A 16,626-nucleotide genomic window follows, 5' to 3' on the forward strand; every position below is an offset into this window, starting at 1 on the left:
TCCTCGGCGCGTCGTCCATTGCTGTCGCTCGCTCTGACCTCTCTGCAGGCGCGCAGTGATGACGTCACCGCGGTCCTCTGTAGAGCTGTCAGAAGAACGCCGACAGTCACAGCGGGGAGAATGATAAGAGAGGGAGCGCGCCGCTCACTCTCATCATTGCTCTCAATTGTATCGGCACCTGCGATGCCGATGCAATTGAAAGCTCGATCCTCGGCGGGGGGCGGTGACAGCGCGGCCACCGGGCCCCCCTGAGTAGCGGTGCGCCACTCCTGCCACCGCGAGTGGGCCCCCCCGGCAGCTCAGGGCCCCGGCATTTGACCGGGTTTGCCGGGTGCTGGCGCCGGCCCTGTATAGAAGGACATGTAGAGATTCCTGTAAATTGCAATTAACCCTTTCAGAACATGGCCAATATTTCCTCCTCTTCATCTTTATTTTTCTGTCCACACAGCCATGTGAAGCTTGATTTTTTTGTGACATGAATTGTTGTTTTGAAAAACACCGTTCATTTTATTATATAAAAAATGGGAAAAAAATTACAACTGAGGTGACATGGTGAAAAAAAAAGAAGTTTAGCAACTTTTTTAGTGCTGCCTTTTTACCACATTCATTTTGTGGTAAGATTGATCTGGAAATGTGATTACAGCAACACCAAATATTTTTTTTTTATTACTATTATTACTCAAGTGGCTGCAACAATTTCAGAACTGTGTAAAAAAAATATTTGTCTCACCATTTTATGAGCCCCTGGCCTTGTTCTTTCCATGGCGAGTTGACAATTTTATAGACAACATTTTGGGACATACAAAGTTTCGGGGAAATTGACAGTAAAAAAATAAAGAACCCCCTCCTCCCCCACAAGTCATTTTCTTTCTCTTGGTTTTATGGATAAATCGGTGTCAGATATAATAAAGATCCAGAATTGCATTTTTTAATATATATATATACATATATATATATATATAATTATAAAAAAATTGTTTAAAAGAACAGAGAGTCCTCAGTGGTTGATACCTTTTAATGGCTAACTTATCTTTTCAGTTAGCCATTAAAAGGTATCAACCACTGAGGACTCTCTGTTCTTTTAAACAATTTTTTTATCTCTACTGGCTAACACGGTACAAAGATATATTTTACTTGTATATAATTATAATAATTTATTCATTTTTTATATAGCGCTATTAATTCCATAGCGCTTTTTATATATATATATATATATATATATATAAAATATATACATATATGTATATATATATATAAATATATATATAATATTATTATTTTATTTATTAAATTAGGATGATTGACATTGTTATATTTTATCATTTTTTATGTATTTTAAAAAAGGGACTTTTTCTTGTTGATTTTCACCTTACTTTTTTAGTCTCACCTAGGGGGCTTGAACCTATGATTGATTGTTCGATCGCTTATGCTATATACTGCTGTTCTCATCATACTGTAGTACCACAACACTCAGCATGCACTTCTAGAAAAATATAGGACTACAAGTGTCAGAAAGTCATGTTATATGAATTTCTCATCATTCTGTAGTACTACAACACTCAGCAGGTACATCTGGGAAAGTATAGAAGTAGCATGCTCCGTCGTCAAGTTTTTTATTGTGCTGTGGTCTATAATGAAATTGATGTTCCCCCTTATGATACCCATCCCATAGTAGGAATAGATGTCCTCCATGGAGGCACATGCATCATGGTGGGGAAGGGAGGCGATGAGAATTGGTGAATAACCATTTAATTGATGCTGTTATTGACAGTGGCATCTAAATGGTTAAACAGCAGTGATTCGTGCTCTGGTTGCTGCTGTTGGGGCAGGTGATGGCATATACCCTCTGTCACTGACAGTGGCATCTACATGGTTAAACAGCAGTGATCGGCGGTCTGGTTGCTGCTGGTATGGCAGGTGATGGCACATACCCTCTGTCATTGACAGTGGCATCTAAATAGTTAAACATCAGTGATCGACGCTCTGGTTGCTGCTTTTGGGGCAGGTGATGGCACATACCCTCTGTCATTGGCAGTGGCATCTACATGGGTAAACAGCAGTGATCGGCGCTCTGGTTGCTGCTGTTGGGGCAGGGATGGCACATACCGTCTAACCATATAGATACCACTGCCAATCACAGACGGTAGGTGCCATCACCTGCCTCAACAGCAGCAACCAGAGCGTCGGTCACTGCTGTTTAACCATGTAGATGCCACTGCCAATGACAAACAGCAGTGATCGGCGCTCTGGTTGCTGTTGTTGGGGCAGGTGTTGGCACATACCCTGTATGGAGGGCCCTGACTGTGATGTATATCTACACCAGGGTGTGTGGATCGGTTAATACAGCACGGACAGAGATAAAATCATCAGATAATAAGGCCTCTGAGATGACGGCTCAGTATAGGGTTAGAGTTCTTTTCTGGATTGAGACCAATGCTATATTTTTACCATCTTGTGTTTTTCTCCATTGTTTGCAGTGCGCTGAGAACATGGCCTTTCTCGAGAATTCCACCAAAAATACACCACTTCCATCTGATGATGTCGAAAAAGGAGCGGATCCACAAGAGCAGGACCTGCCCCCGCGGACTGGAATTTCACACACCTGTGCCATTATTATTCTAGTGATTCTATTCTACATAAATTTAGTCACCTACATGGCTACTTCCATTGGCGCAGGTAGGTAGCCGTACACCGTGTTATGTCGGGCGGCAAGGGTCATCTGGCCCATACTTATACAGTAAAAAAAGAACAAATCTTTATTACCAACAAGAAGGCTCATTAGTGGCTGTGACCTCTATTCCTTCTCTGATTACAATAACCTTCATTCTCTGCTCTTTCTTCTTCCAGCGATTCTTCCATATCTACAAGTCTCCTTAAAGATTGACGAGAGCAGAATCGGCTTGATCAACATAGGTAAAATTTCAATATACAATCCTATTCTATAGGTCACCTGTGAGGACAACAATAATTCCAGACTGGAATCTCCTGACATCATAAGGTTCCACTTTGGTAGAGTTCACACGATGGCCGCCTGCAAATCTTTATAGTTACCAAAAATGTAAAAAGTGATGAGGACGGGAGAAGTTTTTAAGTGCAAAGGGTTAAATAATCCTCAAATATAAAAATATAGTGTAAAAATAATTTCTATTGACTGCAACCTCTTGTTTCTTCCCTTTTTTTTAGTATTCACGGGCAGCTACGTGCTGTTTACTCTGGTCTATGGATTTCTGGGTGACTGCTGCAGCAGGAAATGTATCATGTGTGTAGGGATGGCCATCTGGTCCGTCACAGAGTTCTGCAGTTCCTTCACTCCCGATGAGGTAAACTGAATACAAACCCAATTGGTAGAAGCTTAAAGTGTTAAGGGGCACTTTGCACACTACGACATCACACGTGCGATGTCGGTGGGGTCAAATCGAAAGTGACGCACATCCGGCGTCGCTGTCTATATCGTAGTGTGCGAATCCTTTTTGATACGATTAACGAGCGCAAAAGCGTCGTAATCGTATCATCGGTGTAGTGTCCGACATTTTCATAATTTCGCTGCAGCGACGGTACGATGTTGTTCCTCGTTCCTGCGGCAGCACACATCGCTGTGTGTGAAGCTGCAGGAGCGAGGAACATTAGCTTACCTGCGTCACCGCATCTCACGCTGGCTATGCGGAAGGACGGAGGTGGACGGGATGTTTACGTCCCGCTCATCTCCACCCCTCTGCTTCTATTGGCCGCCTGTCGTGTGACGTCGCTGTGACGCCGCATGACCCGCCCCCTTAAGAAGGAGGCGGGTCGCCGGCCAGAGCGACGTCGCAGGGCAGGTGAGTGCATGTGAAGCTGCCGTAGCGATAATATTCGCTACGCCAGCTATCACCATATCGCATGTGCGACGGGGGCGGGGACTATCGCGCTCCGCATCGCCTAGTGTGCCTAGTGTGCAATGTACCCCTAAGTCTCATGCTGACGTCTGTATATCGCGGTCCTATCATGGACTGTGTGTCTCCAGAACCAAGCATGGCAGCCTCATAGAAATGTGCGAGGTTGTGTTGGGGTTTCCAGATGTTTTCGAGTGATTCATCAATTGCAAGTTTTTAAAAAGCTAACAATTTGTTTCTCAAATATATCCCCGTCTCCCCCTCCGGAGGGATAATATGTATGTCTGAAATTTTTTTTTATTAAATGTTGTGTCATTTTAGAGCATTTTTGTGTTAAAAAAAAGTAGCAAAAAAAAGATTAAAGACAAAAATAATGACTGATTTGCACAAAAATTCATGAACTGTGCGCACAACTCTGAAGAATTTGGCCCAAAAACGTAAACAAGACACAAAAAAAGAAAAGTTACTTAAAGCATGCAAATGGTGAATCTAATCGGGCCCGTTTAGTGCCAAATATGGCCGTCATTATGGCGCTTACAAGAATGGACACACGGCTCACTCATAATACAGACTAGGAAATCAGCTTTACGCCTTATGCAGACCTCTGTGGATCGCGGTCCGATCATCATCAGGCCACGAGTCTAAGGGGGGCTTTGCACACTACGACATCGCAGGTGCGATGTCGGTGGGGTCAAATTGAAAATGACGCACTTCCGGCATCGCATGCAACATCGTAGTGTGTAAAGGCTCGATGATACGATTAACGAGCGCAAAAGCGTCGTAATTGTATCATCGGTGCAGCGTCGGCGTAATCCATGATTATGCTGACGCGACAGTCCGATGTTGTTCCTCGCTCCTGTGGCAGCACACATCGCTGTGTGTGAAGTCGCAGGAGCGAGGAACATCTCCTACCGGCATCACTGCGGCTTCCGTAGGATATGCGGAAGGAAGGAGATGGGCGGGATGTTTACATCCCACTCATCTCCGCCCCTCCGCTCCGATTGGCCGCCTGGCGTGTGACGTCGCTATGACGCCGCACGACCCGCCCCCTTAACAAGGAGGCGGGTCGCCGGCCAGAGCGACGGTCGCAGGACAGGTGAGTCCATGTGAAGCTGCCGTAGCGATAATGTTCGCTACGGCAGCTATCACAAGGAAATCGCTGCTGCGACGGGGGCGGGTACTATCGCGCTCGGCATCGCAGCATCGGCCTGCGATGTCGCAGCGTGCAAAGTACCCCTTAGTGTTGCTATCACGCTGGGGTCGGCCGGCCTGCGGACTGTCCGTACATTGTGGTCTGTGATCCACGTATGTCTGCATGAGCCCTAAAGCCTCGCACTTTAGAACAATATTTTTCATTGGTACTTTCAAACCAAAAGCAGGAGAGGGTCCAAAATTTGGGAAAGTTGGAAATCTTTCTTTTAAGGTATTTCTTCAGGAATATGAAAAACTTTCTTAAATAGCCACTGAATTTTTTTTGTGTTTTCACAGAATTTTACACAATTTCTAATAATTAAAGGACTGACAGGAGCTGCAGTGGCAAGCTATTCAACACTTGCCCCCTCAATCATTGCCGACCTCTTTGTGGGAGACAAGCGCAGCCGCATGCTGTACATTTATAACTTGGCGGTACCTATTGGCAGGTGAATATAGACCTATTTATATTGTTTTAAGAAAGGAATCTGTCACGATTCATGTTTATCTGCTGTTCTAGAGTTGTCATTGTTTCCTATTTTGGAATTCGGTGTTTTCCGGAGCGTGATCGGTGGGAGGAGCCTATCCCTCCGTGCCTCATTTCCGGGATCACGGCGCCTTATTACGGAGTCATTTCCATTGGATCGGCGCCAGTTATAGTTCTACTCTGCAGTGTATTCGCTGCTCCCAGTAAGTTTGCCTGATTCTGCCTGTCTACGTTGTATGACACTGACTCCCGGCCTCCTTACTGCGTCTGTCCTCTCTGACTCTCATCCTCCCTCTCCAGCCCCTTCTCTGTTGTTCTGTCTCTGTGTTCTCCCACTACTACCTGCTGTCCTGGCTCCCGACCTCGGCTTGATACTGACTCCGGTATAGTTCTCCTCCAGTCTGTGATGATACCTCTTGGCTTCTGACCTGTCTTACCCTTGACTCTGACTCCACCTCTTCCTTGGTACTGCGTGATCTCCTGGCTCTAACGTTGGCTCGCATGACTTTCCCCGACGGGTCCACATGTGGAGCTAGTGACACCTAGTGCATTCATCACCACCCTGCGTATACCCGGAGTTCCAGCTCCCCCTGCTGGTATATTATAGAATCATAGCTAAACCATCTAATTCAAGGTAGGTGGATTTGCTGTGGACTTATTTTCGGGTGGGATTGTGCTCTGTAGATGCATCAGAGAATGTGCTTATTTCTCCTTAATTCACTGATGAAATCTCTCTTCAATGACAAGACAGGTTTGTAGCTCTTTGGGGAATCAGGGAACAGTTGCTGCTCATAGAAGTCTATGGAGGGGGCGGAGTAGGAAGGAGGAGCAAGAGAAACACACATATTTATATGTTTATCTAAACACACGTTTATATGTGTGCACAAATGATGACAACTTTATTTTTTTCTATTACAGTGGCCTTGGATACATCATTGGATCTACAGTGACAAGTGCACTCGGTGGTAACTGGCATTGGACCGTACGGGTAAGTAATAGGTCTGAGGGATGTTGATGAAAATCTGTGAATCTTAATTCTAATTCCTATATGGTATTATAGGGAATCTAGCAGGCTTTTGGTATTTAATCAGTAGGGGCAGAGGACCTGATTCCAGCAATGTGTCTCTTACTACTCCTTGTAGTTGTTTTTACCAGCAGGAGATTATAAGGAGAGGACTAACTGTTTTGTGCCATGTAGTCCTCCTGTTTTGTCCCCATCACTGATTGGCAGCTTTCTGCCTTTGTACGTGTACACATAGAAAACTGCCAATCACTGATGTAGGTGGGGTTATACAGAGCTCAACATTCAGAGATCTGCTAAATCTGCAGCAGAGGAAACAGGGATTTTATCAAAACTACAGCAAGCAGACCAGTAAGTGGTACATCTCTGAAATCGTGGTCTTTGTCCCTACATTATACTGCTCTCAGATGTGCAGAGAAAGACCTGCTGGGGGATTCTCTTTAATGGATCCACTTCCACAACAGTTCATTAAACATGGCTATGGTCATGCCCTTTTTGTGATGACACCAGTGTGTATGTAATATCTAATGTATCTCTCTTCGTCTACACAGATCTGCCCTGCTCTGGGCATTTTAGGAGTCCTGCTAATGATCTTCTTAGTAAAGGAACCTTCCAGAGGAGCTGCAGAGGGAAATAACAGCAAATCCTTCAGCCTCAAAACATGGTTATCAGATGTGAAACTGATATCAAAGAAGTAAGTGTGTTATGTGCATTGATTGATGTCAGGGATCTACCCCGTGACTTCTGCGTTATTGAGGTTTTTTTCCTTTTTCACTTTCTGCAGCCGAAGTTTTATGTTTTCCACTCTTGGAACAACCGCTCTAAATTTTACAGCCGGTGCCATCGACATCTGCATTCCTGAGTTGCTGCTGCGGGCCCGGAAAATCTTACAAGAGACCGCGCCGTGTCAGACCGACGTCTGCGACTACCATGACAGGTACAAGTTTCACAGACTTTAACTTGACGATTACTGGAGGGAATTTAATATCCCCTACAACAATGTTCTTTTTATATTTCATTCTTCGTTCTATTTTACTCATCTCTTTACTTCTTTGCAGTATGATTTTCGGCATTGTTACAGTCGTCGCTGGCATCATTGGCATTGTAGCAGGGGTGGAGATAGCCAAAAGAGTCAAGAAATACAACCCTCGGGCTGACCCGTTAGTTTGCGGCTTTAGCTTGCTGGGCTCTGCCATTTTCCTTTTCTTGGCTTTTTATTTGGCAAATATTAGCCTTGTGGCCACTTATGTAAGTACCTGATGATTGCTTTGATACTTTACTGGGTCTGGGATATAGGAGCGATGTATTGAGCTGTAGAAATCATAGACCATAGCGGGGGCGATCTATGAATGAATGGAAACTGGGGGATGAATGGATTAAAAATGCAAAATATATGGAGGATAGAAAAGTGTGCAAGAAACTAAAGTGTATATTATATTGTTCTTTACTCTCTGCAGGTCTTGATATTCATCGGAGAAATATTACTTATGATGAACTTTTCCATTTCTTCTGATATTTGCCTGGTGAGTGGAGAAAACCGCTAAACTTATCATAGCTAAAATTACATTTATGTAGTCAGTCCGTTCACCCATCTAATTCCCCATAATCCTGGCTGTTTGTTCTCAACTAAAATCTAAAATAGACCTAACACAAAGTGATTAATAATGTCTTTATGGAAGTCTCAGTACACAACGCGTTTCGGGGCCCCTTTCTCATTCCAGGATGACTGCACTGTATTTACGTATTCAGGTCTCCATAAGGAGAATATTCTTCCCCCGTGGTCCCCCATATAGCTTCTCATAGGCCAGATCAGATACCAATACTTTGCACTGATGAGGGGCAATCACCCCGAAACACTGTGTCTGCAAATTAGGATTCTGATCTGGCATATATCCTAGGTCATATGAAAAGGCTTGTTAAAAGGCCAATTTTGACTTTTAGGATTGCTACTTCCAATAGGTGGCGCTAGAGTTTGTCTCCTTTTCTGGAGAGACAATTTGAATAATTCCCAGAGGGGCATTGCAGCTATAAGCCCCCTTACCACTGACAGCCAGACTGGTTTGTCAGGTCTCCATAAGAAGAATAGTCTTCCCCCTTGGTCCCCCACATAGCTTCTCATAGGCCAGATCAGATACCCACACTTCGCACTGATGAGGAGTAATCACCCCGAAACACCGTGTCTGCAAATTGGGATTCTGATCTGGCATATACCCTAGGTCATATGAAAAGGCTTGTTAAAAGGCCAATTTTGACTTTTAGGATTGCTACTTCCAATAGGTGGCGCTAGAGTTTGTCTCCTTTCCTGGACAGACAATTCTGTATTTATGTGTTATGTATGATCACTTTGTCTGCGTTCTCTTGTCTCGTTGGGTTCAGGGTCTTCCTTTTACTCACCCAGAATATTCTCTTGTTTCAGTGTGTGGTGTCTCCCGCAAGAAGAACAACAGCACAGGCCATGTTCATGATATTATCCAACCTGCTGGGGGACGCCATAAGCCCCCTTATCATCGGAGGGGTAAGTATTTGTTACATATATTCATATCATATTATGGCTACATTCACACATCTGTTCCTTTCTTACATTCTTGAAAAACAGACCATTTTTCTCTCGTGTCATCCATGTTGCATCCATTTTTTCACATCCATTTTTTAAAAAATTAAGAAGGTTGTGAATGTTTATTTATCCATAGACTCTAAATAATAGATCAATGGATGGAAAACTCAAGCATGAAGTATGTCTTCCTTTCTCCTTGTCTTTTTAACAGATTCCTACAGACATTAAAGAGTAATGGCAGTTTTAATTTTTATTTCAGAAATCAATAATACACATGAAAATATGAAGTATTGACAAATATATTTTCAGAGAAATCTACTTTTTCCTCTTCCCAAACTGATCGTTTATTCTCAAAATTCTTAATTCCATGGCAAAATCTGTATTCAGTGAAGAAAGATTCTAACATTACTGGGACAGGAGATGACAGTTGATGCTTATAACATTCTATGCAGAGGGGGAGGAGCTAGAGGCAGGAATCCTCCCATCTACATAGAATCTAATCGGCAGCAAGGGCCATCTTCTATCTTAGTAATATAAAAATCTGTTTTCAGCAAATAAACATTTTATGTGTGAACTAAGAATTTTAGAAATGTATGGAGGAGAAAGAAACAGATTTATCTGATAAGATCTATTATAAAGTTGCTTATTTTTACGTGTGCTATTGTGTGTGTATATATATATATATATATATTTTAATATAATGATGGTTACTCTTTAATGGCCGAGTCTGAATCTGAGTCTCACGGATCAAAGACACAGATGAGTTTTTAAAACAGATGTTTGTTTGGATCAAGAAAAAGACGGACAACACACGGGCATATATAGCGGATGTGACTGCAGCCATGCAATGAGGTCTAATTAGTACAATACTTTATATACCGCTGTGGTGGCCTCCATGTCTACATAATACTCCTTAACACTATATAGAGATGTAGCCGATAGTGAATGAACTTAGCCGTATCATAACTTACTTAAAGGGGTTATCAAACACCATTTTTTTTAGTATGGGCTTAAGAATTAACTAAGAATTAATTAAGCGTTAGATGCTATCTGGCTATAGTGACCGGCACAGAGTGCTCTTACCCATGATTCAGTGGCTTCCGCTGATGTCACGTCGATAGAGCAGCGTCTTCTCTTCCTCTCTGCTCCGTCGACAATGTGTGAGTGCTGATTACATATTGATTGACAGCCGGCTCCACACTACCTAACTGCGGGGAGCCGTCTGTTAACCGGCATGAGGTCGGCAGTCACGCCCCATCAACAGAGCTGCCCAGAAGAAAAAGAGCAGCTCTTTTGACGTGGAACAGTGGAATTGCCGGCAGGAGCGGTCAGTGATTTCTCAGAGCTGGTGCCAGGTAGAACAGCCAGATAGTTGCCTGTTACTTTTTAGGCCCATAGTAAAAAAAAAATTAAATAGTCCTAGACAACCACTTTAAGCAATTGGCTAATTTATTTTGCATTAGGGTGGTCATATTCAGCAATATGAACGAATGCTCGTAGGAACGTTGTGTCCTGCAAATGAATGTTCATGATGTAATGATCGTTTATTTGGCAAATTCTATTAGAGCAGACAATTCAGGACACACTAGCAGTATCCACACACATACCCATAGAAACTATGTATGGAAGCTATGCACAAGCAACCTATTCTTCCATTGGGTGCACAGCAGCAGAACTCCAATGACAAGATGTCCCGGAGTCATGTCATAGAGTATGTGCTAGAGGAGGATGCCACATGAGTCCCGTCTCCAGACAATGTGTAGTACTGGGGCTGAGGACATTTGGACCAGTTCTGTTCATAGTTGGGAGGATAGAAGCTCCTCCGCGATCTGCAGTGAGGCACCTGCTCTTTTTATGACAACCAAATTTCCTTGATATCCATTGACTCCTATCAGGGTAAACGTGTCCAGCGAATTATGTTTTTTTCACTTTCATTAACTATACATAACTATTTATTTTCTTTTATTTTCAGATATCCAACCTCACCAAAAGACAAAATCCAGACTCGGCTCGTTTGAGCTTCCACAGTCTGCAGTACGCCCTATTGGCTTGTCCCTTTGTGGTGACTCTCGGAGGAGGATGCTTTCTACTAGCTTCCTTCTATATTGAAAAAGATTGTGAGAAGGCCGAGATGGAGGATGAAGGTACGTGCAGAAATACGTTCATTATCCACTCGCATTAGGTTTATAATCGTAAATGTAACACTGAGCGTCTTTATAATGTATCTATCTCTATAACCTATTGAGTTAACAGACAGAAGCGGTTAAACAACAAAGCTGCTGTTATCACATTATTAGGACATAGCTAGTTTTATCCTAAATGTCATCCTTCCCTCCTGATTATGGGGCTGATGATATGACATCAATTGTATTTGGCAATAATAATTGATAAAAAGCTGCTTTGTATTTTGGGTGGAATCTGCTAAAGTGAACCTGTCACTTGCCATAAATGTGCATTTATTTTACCCAGTATAAATGCTGCTATTCTCCTGAATCCCCGATGTTTTTCTTTGTTTGTTCTCGTATGTCCCCGTTCTTGTTATATCTCCCTCCTTTCCCTGTAAATGTATCTAATATTTTAGTCAACTGGGTGTTGTCATCAAGTTTTTTCTTTTTTTAAAAAGATAATTTTTAGGGTCACACCCACTTGTCAAAATAAAAACAATATTAGATTTATATAAAGGGAAAAGGGGGCCATTTCTCAAGAATTGAGGATCCCAAAAACAAATGATGAACATCAGATTGAGGAAAGCAATGGTATTTACAACAGGTTAAAAAAATGGCAAATGTCAAGGTCATCTTGTTCAATCTGTTTAACATTTACGCATTTTCCCCAAAAAAATAAATTAAAAAGAAATATGAAATAGGGAGGATGAAAGGAGGGAAGAATGGAGTAACAATAGGAAGTTACAGGGGAAAAAAGTAAAGTCAAGTCTGGTCATTATTATTAGTAATAAAACCAGCATTGTAATTTTGCCTTTTTTACATATTTGTAAACATTTAATTTGGTACATATCTGGTATATTCTATTAATACGTCTATTTTAGTTTTTAAGTTCTGGGTTTATCCTGGGTAAAGAAAAACCAAAACACTTAAACTATTAATTAATCAATAAATATCTTTTAAAAACGTTTTCCCTAATTGCAAAGTAGAACTGATTATATATATATATATATATATATATATATATATATATATATATATATATTTGTGTGTTTATATCCTTTCAATTACTTGTGATATTGATGGCGATATTATTTGCTTCTATTGTGTTACGGTTAAATGTTTCATCACCAAAAAAGATATAACAAAAGATGTGTCAGAATTTGGGTGGGATTTCTTCTAGACCTCGTGAGAATAATATTAATTGTGGAGTAAGTGTCATATTGGGTTTAGAAATTCATAGGAGAAAGTTCAAAGTTTCTTTCCATAATTCCATTAATAATGGACAACTCCAAAATCTGTGTGAAATTTCTCCCGATAAACAACAGCCTCTCCAGTATAGAGGAGATTGGAAAGGAAATGCTTGGTGGAGTTTCATTAGAGTAAAGTATCACCTTAGCATAATTTTATAGTGTGTATCACATAGTAATAGGATATGTGAGGTTGAATACTTTAGTGTATATATAGATAATCCTTCTGTTTAATTTTTCTATATAAATATTTTTTTATGTTGTTTCTATTTTGTCTTTATAGATTGTGTCCTCGAGGAGGTGATAGTTACATCTCCATAAATTAGAATTTTTTACGGTTGAACCTGATGGAGAATTTAAAGGTAAGATAAGATGGGAATGTTCACACCATGTCTTTTCACCCATATTTACATCAATTCTAGACAGAGTTTTATGTCGGAGTAGTGTGTGAACTCCCTTGAAGACTTGAAGAGGTATTTGGGATTTTAACACAAACCTGAAAACATGGGGGCTGGATAGTAATTGCATTGTTTGGGGTAGTGCATTCTATAAAACTGGTGCTGCACAAGAAAAGTCTTTGAGACTGAGGTGGGGAGTTTGAACAATGGAGGATGTTAGTTTAAGATCATTTGTGGAATGGAGGGGGAGGGTGGGTTGAGAGATGAAATATAGGGTGGTGCAGAACCGTGTAGCGCTATATGGGTGAGAGATAAATTTGTATTGCACTTTGTAGCTGATGGGCAGCCAGTGTAATGACTGGCACAAGGTGGAGGCATTGGTGAAGCGGCTGGACAAACATATGTCCCTGGCTGCCGCATTCAGCACGGATTGGAGAGAAGGAAGTTTGGTTGGAGGGAGACCGATCAGTAAAGAGTTGCAGTAGTCCAGACGAGAATGAATAAGAGCGACAGTCGGGTTTTTGCAGTTTCAATGTGAGAAATGTTTGGATTCTGGATATGATGGTTGGATTCTAGAGATGATAGTCGGATTCTGGAGAGTATAATTGTCTAATGTTTGTAATAAGTATCCCGTCTGACCAGTTGAGAATAAATAACCATTTGGGACAATGTTAAAGTCGCCAAAAAGTAACAACTTTCCCTTCTGAACTTCATTATTTTCAGAACTAATTTGTTAAGAAATGTGATTTGTTCCTTGTTGAGGGCGAAAATATTAACTAAAGTAAAAATATTATTATTAATCTTACAAATTAAAATGTGACATTTACCGTTTTTATCTCATATTTCTGATATGAAAATAGTAAAAGAAGTTAAGAATGACAGAAGTACAAATATTTTAAACCAAATAAAAGATGCCTCAAAGTCCTACTGGATGAACCAACTAGACTGGAAAATTGGTTTTCTTCTATGAAAGTGAAAGTTCATGGCATCTCCTTCAATTCACTTCTTGTAGAGGAGATAAAGATTAAATATTGGTATTTTCTGAGCAGATTCCTAAAATTGTAAAATCCAAGAAGAGATGTAGAGCCCATAAGGTTATCATTAATTGTAATGTATGGAAAATATAAGAGGTTTATTTAGGCCTTTTCAGGAGTGATCTGCAAGATCTTGTAATATAAATCCTGGAGTATCTTCTTTCCATATCATTAGTGTTAGTGATAGTATTGGGACTGTTTTACATTGATGGGAAAGGAAAAGTTTAGCGGGGAATCCCCATGTGTAAATTATTCCCTTGTGTTGGAGAATTGTAGTGATTTCACCATACAATTTCCTTATGGAGATAGTTTCTTTAGATAAGTCCATGAAGACTCTTATGTCTTGGAATGGACCTGGCAAAATCGTATTTCTCTTTAAAGGGAAGGTGTCGTCAAAAAAAAATTTCAATAACTGAAAAAATGTAAAGTATTAATGTTTTAATTAGATATTATTATTTGTTTTTTATTGAGCAAAATATAAAAAAAAAATTAAAAAATTTGATATTTTCCACTCTTAAACACTAGTGAGAGCAGCTTCTGAAATCCTACAGAAATCCTACTGTAGAAATAGCCTGGATTACAGCTGCAGTAAAGTGGGCAGAATCTGCTCTCCTGTGTGTGATGTCAGAGGTCCCCCTCCCAACCTGGGTGTTTCCAAAGGATAACAGGGAATGAAATTTAGGATCACATTGCGGAGCCATTTTACTGGTTACCAGAAATGTCTAAAGTGTCACCAAGGACAGCTGGAGTATCACACAGGATAGGATTAGATACACAGCTCAGTAGACAGTACCACACAGGACAGGATTAGGTACACAGCTCAGCAGATGGTATCACACAGGAGAGGATTAGATACACGGCTCATCAGGCAGTATCACACAGTACAGGATTAGATACACAGCTCATCAGACAGTATCACACAGGAGAGGATTAGATACAAGGCTCAGCAGATGGTATCACACAGGATAGGATTAGATACACGGCTCAGCAGACAGTACCACACAGGACAGGCTTAGATACACAGCTCAGCAGACAGTATCACACAGGATAGGATTAGATACACAGCTCTGCAGACAGTATCACACAAGATAGGATTAGATACACAGCTCAGCAGACAGTATCACACAGGACAGGATTAAATACATGGCTCAGCAGACAATATCATACAGGACAGGATTAGATACACAGCTCAGCAGACAATATCACACAGAAGAGGATTAGATACACAGCTCAGCAGACAGTATCACATAGGACAGGATTAGATACACAGCTCAGCAGACAGTATCACATAGGATATAATTAGATACACAGCTCTGCAGACAGTATCACACAGGATAGGATTAGATTTACAGCTCAGCAGACAGTATCACACAGAACAGGATTAGATACACGGCTCAGCAGACAGTATCACACAGGACAAGATTAGATACACAGCTCAGCAGACAATATCACACAGGAGAGGATTAGATACACAGCTCAGCAGACAGTACCACACAGGACAGGATTAGATACACAGCTCAACAGACAGTATCACACAGGAGAGGATTAGATACACAGCTCAGCAGACAGTATCACACAGGAAAGGATTAGATACAAAGCTCAGCAGCAAACTCACTAGTTATTAGGTATATAAATTATTAGCATAAATTCCTAACTAAAACTTAACATTTAATGATGCTCTTAAAAGGTAATTATTCTCAATTCAAATAGATAAAATGACCCGGTGCACAGTAGAGAGAGGGAAACTCAGTCCCTACAATGTCCACTCCCTCCTACGCCCTACCTAGCCGTGGAGGTTGGCACCCTAAAGATACGATGTGCCACCCCCACTCACCGACCGCTGTCCCTGCTATAACCCTGTGAACCCCTACACACAAAGATAAAGTGCAGTGCGCATAATTAAAGTGCAGTGCATATATATAAAGTGATAATGTGCAAAAATTGGGTTCACAAAAACCTCCTCAGACTTCAGGAGGTCACAATTGTTCTCATTGAGAACCTATACCAATGCAGGGAAAAGGCAGGATAGGATTAGATACACAGCTCAGCAGACGGTACCACACAGGACAGGATTAGATACACAGCTCAGCAGACAGTATTACACAGGATAGGATTAGATACACAGCTCAGCAGACGGTACCACACAAGACAGGATTAGATACCCAGCTCAGCAGGCAGTATCACACACAGGATAGGATTAGATACAGCTCAGCAGGCAGTGCCACACAAGAGAGGATTAGACACACAGCATAGGGAGGGAGCAGGGGGTGTCATTGGAGACTGTAGCAGCAGCGGCAAAGGAGGGGCGCTTGTAATCACACACTGCTCTGTATGCACGCCCGCAGCGGCTGCAGCAAGGAGAGTGGAAGGGGTGTCATTGGAGCATTGGAGACGGTAACAGCGGCGGTGGTGGGGGGAGGGGCACCGGTACTCGCATGCTCTGCATGCACACGCACACAAACACACACAGCAGCGGCGGGGGGAGTGCGGTGCTGGGTAGAGCGGGGGGAGGGAGTGTCATTGGAGACGGTATCGGTGGGGGGAGGGGAGGCGGCCCGGCGCCCTGTACTCACACATCCCGGTGGTTGACAGGGGTAAAGTGGAGCTACAGCATGGCTGTGAGCTCCACAATGATAGCGCTGATCTCCTCCCTCTGCTGT

At 41.9% G+C, this 16,626-nt stretch overlaps 1 protein-coding gene across 1 annotated transcript in view; it reads left to right on the forward strand.

Annotated features, from left to right (window-relative positions):
- LOC142254895 (protein spinster homolog 1-like) overlaps nt 1–16,626 on the forward strand; it is a 33,818-nt gene that overhangs the window by 15,668 nt on the left and 1,524 nt on the right. The window contains exons 2-13 of the mRNA XM_075326252.1: nt 2,478–2,676; nt 2,848–2,913; nt 3,184–3,320; nt 5,358–5,509; nt 6,466–6,535; nt 7,120–7,262; nt 7,353–7,505; nt 7,627–7,816; nt 8,026–8,091; nt 8,985–9,083; nt 11,095–11,266; nt 12,818–12,896. Coding sequence (XP_075182367.1) covers nt 2,490–2,676; nt 2,848–2,913; nt 3,184–3,320; nt 5,358–5,509; nt 6,466–6,535; nt 7,120–7,262; nt 7,353–7,505; nt 7,627–7,816; nt 8,026–8,091; nt 8,985–9,083; nt 11,095–11,266; nt 12,818–12,855 — 1,473 coding nt within the window. The 5' untranslated portion in view covers nt 2,478–2,489 and the 3' untranslated portion in view covers nt 12,856–12,896. The remainder of the gene's footprint in view (nt 1–2,477; nt 2,677–2,847; nt 2,914–3,183; nt 3,321–5,357; nt 5,510–6,465; nt 6,536–7,119; nt 7,263–7,352; nt 7,506–7,626; nt 7,817–8,025; nt 8,092–8,984; nt 9,084–11,094; nt 11,267–12,817; nt 12,897–16,626) is intronic.

Source organism: Anomaloglossus baeobatrachus, chromosome 10 (genome assembly GCF_048569485.1).
Source record: "Anomaloglossus baeobatrachus isolate aAnoBae1 chromosome 10, aAnoBae1.hap1, whole genome shotgun sequence".
Taxonomy (NCBI): domain Eukaryota; kingdom Metazoa; phylum Chordata; class Amphibia; order Anura; family Aromobatidae; genus Anomaloglossus; species Anomaloglossus baeobatrachus.